Raw genomic sequence first — 5,407 nt, 5'->3', positions numbered from 1 at the left:
TTTTTTCCCCCTGCCTCCCGCTCCCTCTAAATTTGCAAGTGGCCAAATAGGCACAGTCTATACCAACAAAGCCATGCCTAATAAGAATGGCGTTCGAGGCTTTGGCTCATACAAATGTGTTTTTAATGGAAGTGCAATAATGAAGAACGCAGAGGAACACGCAAATCCTTTTGAGTGCCATCCAGATGAGTCGCTCGGGCGGGAAGAGGAGTTGACTTACTATGGGGGGGACAAGTCGTAGTAGTGGATTGGAGCGGCTTATGCTCCGTGATGACGTGCGGGGCCCTGTAGGGCGGTGTTCTCCGGCCCAGAAAAAGTGCGATTGGGGCGTGAGAGCCACATCTGGAGTAGCAGCGAGCGAGGAAGACCAAGGAGCTCGAGTTCGACGGAAGCAAAGACTTCAACCATTTTTCTCTCGCACCCCCACCTTCCCTCCACGGAAACGTTGTCTTTTTGTAAGTTTGGACTATTTTTTTTTTACGACTTTTGGTCTCGTTTTACTCCCGTGTTGTTGTTGATGCTTTTCTCCTATCCAAGCAACAGGAACTTCGCCTCCTCTCTCTGGACTTGAACTCGAACTCTTTGGACGTTTTAAAATTATTAGACGGACGGTTTGAGGCGCTGCTTTATGGTTAAATAAAAATGTTTGTTAAAGTTTCCATCGTCGGTTTCGTGTTTCCACACAGACTCTTGAACGGGCGCAACCGCTTTTTTCCGCTTCAAAACTTGGGACCTTCTCTGGTTTAGACCTTCCCCTTGACGTCGTTACTTACTTATCACATTTTCCCACCTCGACGCAAGAGTACGAACGGAAAGAAACACTTAAAATACGACATTTCCCCATAGTTTGCACTTTTTACGTTGGCGACGTAAGAGGATACTTGTCGAAGTAAACATTGCGGTCGGTGACCACAAGTAAGGAAATGTCGCCATCTATCGTCGGAGACCCGCAAGTGCTGTTACCCCCCCCCCCCCCCCCCCTTCCTAATGTTCATCACACCAATGTCACCTAAAATGTCTCCTTCTGTTTGTTTCCTGGAAGAAATACTTGAAAATGCTGCTCATCCTGCTTGGAGTGCTCATTTTGCACTTGATCATCCTCATCCTTCTCATTGTGTCCACGGCAGCAAGTGTAAGTCCGCATTCTTGTATTTCTTCTACTCTTGATGACGTCTTGAAGCGAAATTTGATGAACTCTTCTGTTTAGTTGTTCCCTTTAGAATGAAAGTAGGACTCACAATGCTCCCTTTATTGCGTTTCTAACATATACTATTCATTCTCTTTAGCAATAGTATAATCATTTATGATCGTGGGCTATGGCTCTTTTAAAAGGGGCCCTGCATTTTAGTATCATTGAGAAAGCATTGATTTAGACATTTCTGTATATTTGTGAATGGTAGCTGTATTCTATGCGAAACTGTCTATTTTTATGATGGTGTAGAAGTTCCTTAAAAGTCTTCGGATGAGACTTCTGCCGCGTGCGTCAGTTTATTTCGGATGTGTTTTGGAATATATTTGCTTGGCCTAATCGAACATGTGGTTGTCCGCACTTCTTGCGCTGGCGCGGCGTCGTGATGACCAGGCCTGGACCGTCGGTGGCAATGTCAGCAAGGACCTGTGGTACAACTGCCTGGCCAATGATGTCATCTACCAGTGCACTCCAGCCAGCGATGAAGGTTTGCAAGTGAAAATGCAAACGCGTGTGCGTACGGGTGACAATGTACTACGTTGTGCCTGCCAGACTGGATCCAGGCGGTGCAGGCCCTGATGATCCTGGCCGTGCTCTTCTGCTTCTTCTCGCTGGTGGCCTTCGTCTTCCAGCTGTTCAAACTGGTGAAGGGCGGTCGCTTCTTCTTCACCGCCATCTTCCAGATCTTGGCCAGTGAGTACTCGCTCGTGTGCCGAGGCAGACTTGGGCGAGGTCGCCCGGTTTCCCGACAAGTGTGAAGCGCCTCGTTTTTCACTCTTCAAGGCCACCGTACGCAGACAAAGTGAGCCAAGCAAGGCAACGCATTCAGATAGTTACCAAAAAGAAATCATAAAGAGAATAATAATCATCATGTCGCCGCAGGCAGATGATGCACGTTAAACGCAAATTCGGCACATGAATAGGGAAATGGAAAGAGTGCTGCTGTGACTACACCGCTGCTAATTGACATCATTTACACACGGGCGCAGGCCAAATGAACACACCAAAATAACAATGAACAACCCAATCCTTTAAGCTATCCGCACTGTACGTATAAAAACATGAATCCTGTCAGTCAGCCAATAATGGAGTACAGAGGCGCCTTGCGATATGAGTGTCGTGACTTAAGCGTTTTTGGAAATGCAGGCTGTCGTTCGGACGATTTCCGTCCTTTGACTTGCAAGCGAAAATTTGATATCGGAGCGCTGTATGGTGGCAGTGATCTCACCTCACTTCATAACAAGCAGAGGTTTGGCAGACTTCCGAGAAGAGACTTCAAGCTATGTGAAGCTGATTGTCAAACTAAACATCAAACAAAGAGAATTACACGCCGTCCGTGTACGTATATGCCACATAACCTTGCCTTAAAGTCCGTTAGCTTAATGCTAATGCAGAAAGGGAAACAACCTAGACGGGCTAACAAACACAGCATCCGTTTTGCAGTCGATATACTTCTTGAACCACAAGACGTGTAAACACAAATGCCGGAGCGACACATGAAGACAGATTAGATAACCGCACTCACAGTGCATCGTATGTTGGCATTAAGCTAGTGGACTTTTGGAAGTTATTTGTGTCGGTAATTCTCTTTAAGTTTTACAGTAACCTTCAACCGGGAGTGACTTGAAGCAAGCGTTTTAGCCTTTTTTTTTTTTTTTGAAGAAGAAGAATCGTTCATTGTCTACTAGGATTACAAATTTCCCCCCTTAATATTGTGATCGCGATTACATTTGCTATTTTCATATATTTTTTACAAGGTCCTCTTCCCACGTAGTTTTTTTTTTTTTTTTTTTTTTGAAAAACACAACAACATCTTCATGAATTCTCTCAAAGGAGTTGTCAGATTGCAATAACACTGCAAACAAATCGGTGGCGCAAGCATTTCATGAAAGAATGACACGTAAACGCGGACTGCACTTCTTAAGCGTATCCAGAGCCTTCCCAAAGGAATATTCTTAAAATGGATTCCTTTGCGATTTCAAAATCGCCTGCTACTACATTGCAATGTGGATTTGAATGCGAGGACGCGTTCAGCCCTACCGCAGACTGTGACGAAAGCAGCAACAAAACATGTGGTCCTCTCCCCGCTGATCCTAGGTCTGTTTGTGATGTGCGGTGCCATCATCTACACGGTGATGCGGACGGACGATTTGCCCGGGGCGCAGTTCGGCTACGCCTACGTGCTGGCCTGGGTGGCGTTCCCGCTCTGCCTCATCAGCGGCCTCATTTACATCGTGCTGCGGAAGAAGGAGTGAGGGGGGGCAGAGCGCGGCGGAACGACACGGCGGGGGAGGACAAAGAGCGCGAGGAGGGAGAGGAGGCGTCGCACTGTGCCTACTGCCCACAGACCAACACCAAACGGACTGACATCACGACGAGAGCGCACGCGTCGCCCAATTGCGTGTCGCGTTCCAAAGTACAAGAGATGTACATAGCGTCTGTGGTTTTTAGACATATTTATAGCATTTTTACATTTACGTGTTGTACATAGTGTTGTTAACATTGTCTCCTCGTTGTTAAGAAGAGTGTGTCTCTCACATGTCATGCAGCTGTGCCAAAGAAGTGTCGCTTTGTTCACCAGATATTATGCTTCCTTTTTTGTTGTCCATTTTTTTTCTTATGCTTTGAATAATGTGCCTTAGCTTTTGAAAAATATGTTCTTCCCGAAGGAATGCATAGCAATTTTTCAATTTTTTTCCTGTAACTTGATACTCGAAATGAAGACGTTGCGTTTTGATAAAATGGTGCCTTTTATTTTTTACTATTCATGAAATGTGTAACCTCTTTCATGTCTGTGTATCTACTCGGCAAGCGTGTCATTCCTGTCATTCCTTCGTTTCAAGTATTGTCAGTATTCTTCTAAATAAATCTTCACTTGATTAAAAACAAGTTATGGTGTTATTAATAGTTCTCTAATTCATCTGAAGTTGGAATGCTTTAAATCTGGCATGTGCAATGTCAACGTAAAATGTCTCCATTGTTGTGGTTATGATTCATGTTCAATGTTCCCTTTTCATTGACGGGATGCGTTTTGACTATGCTGTAGTTCTCCCTTCCGACTTGGGGTGTCGCTGTTTCATCACCAAGGCGAGTGCGAACGAGCTGACCACCCGAAGAAGAGCAGACGCGGCCTCTTTGAAATCGAATGACAACTGTTTCAAGAACGATGACCAAAATGGCCGCTTTTTCCAGAAAGCCAACAACCCAATCGATCTGTGCACGAAGAAAGCAACGTGCTCCGGTGTATTTTTTCTTCTTGTCGAGAAAATGACGATTTTTAGTTCCTCGTTTTTCTTTCCAGAGCGACGCAACATGAACTAGAACCTCGTGGAAGGTAAGAGATGACAACCGAGTTGATTATCATACAAGTGTACAAGTGGCCCAAATTGATATTAAAAAAAAACCCGCATTCTCTCGATTGTTCACTGACATACGTGTTGAAAAAATTTGCAGCTCTAACATTCATGCTGAAAATGTCAACCTTTCCCCGCACTGGGTTTCCTGTTCAAAACGCACAATAACAGTGAAGCAGTATGACATTAATCTCCTCGCGCCAGCGCTCACGAGTTGGCAGCAGTGTGGATTATTAAAAGAGGATTCTACCCGTGATCAAAAGCACTTTTAGATGCGTTACACCTTTGAGCATCAGTGACAAACTTGGAGAATTTTGAGCTATCTGTCAAAATTAGACACGCGGCTGAATTAAAAGTGCATGCGAAGAATATTGTGCAGGGGGGAGCATCATGATTTTGTCCCCTGCTGATCTTTTACGTTCGCTCACAAAGGACACTCTCTAGTTGCCTATGGTTGTTGACAAAAAAACAAACAAAGCAAAAATCAAGCTTTGAATCTACATGTGCAGTATTACCATTTACCGCTAGACGGCAGGCATGGTTGACTTGTGCTTCCAGTGGGTCTCATGCTGCACTATAATACGGCGTGAGTAGGTCTATCTAGCTATTCAAGTGTGTACCCATTGACTGATATCTATCTGTCGTCATTTTCAACAAGCAGTCATGACAATTACACTGATGTTTTCATTGTGAATGAGGAAACTTACAAAATTCAACAGGCGATCAAATAGTTGTTTCCCCCGGCTGTATATAAAGCTGAGCCACAGGCAGAAATCTTCCCTCTTCCCATCTCTGACATGATGAATAAATAAAAGAGAAGCGATGCAAGACAAACACACTAACTTCCCATTTACCATCTGTGCAC

General features: G+C 44.7%; 1 protein-coding gene across 1 annotated transcript; it reads left to right on the top strand.

Annotated features, from left to right (window-relative positions):
- Positions 1 to 225: 225 nt before the first annotated feature.
- On the top strand, positions 226 to 4,078 carry LOC147192247 (peripheral myelin protein 22-like). The gene is made up of 5 exons (XM_086133692.1): positions 226 to 455; positions 1,043 to 1,132; positions 1,583 to 1,676; positions 1,742 to 1,882; positions 3,287 to 4,078. The coding sequence occupies exons 1-5, from the start codon at positions 261 to 263 to the stop codon at positions 3,442 to 3,444; spliced, it is 678 nt and encodes a 225-aa protein (XP_085989818.1). The 5' UTR covers positions 226 to 260; the 3' UTR covers positions 3,445 to 4,078.
- Positions 4,079 to 5,407: the final 1,329 nt, after the last annotated feature.

This window comes from Hippocampus guttulatus, chromosome 16 (genome assembly GCF_054856545.1).
Source record: "Hippocampus guttulatus isolate MCC_2025c chromosome 16, RoL_Hgut_1.0, whole genome shotgun sequence".
Taxonomy (NCBI): domain Eukaryota; kingdom Metazoa; phylum Chordata; class Actinopteri; order Syngnathiformes; family Syngnathidae; genus Hippocampus; species Hippocampus guttulatus.
The sequence above is the reverse complement of the archived record's forward strand: the minus strand, read 5'-3'. Positions and strand labels throughout refer to the sequence as shown.

Bases quoted from the DNA above. Each gene is read 5' to 3' on its own strand.
- LOC147192247 (XM_086133692.1), top strand. From the start codon at position 261: ATGCTCCGTGATGACGTGCGGGGCCCTGTAGGGCGGTGTTCTCCGGCC. The intron at 1,133-1,582 runs GTAAGTCCGCAT...CGTGATGACCAG, and splicing joins TTGTGTCCACGGCAGCAAGT to GCCTGGACCGTCGGTGGCAA. The intron at 1,883-3,286 runs GTGAGTACTCGC...CGCTGATCCTAG, and splicing joins CATCTTCCAGATCTTGGCCA to GTCTGTTTGTGATGTGCGGT.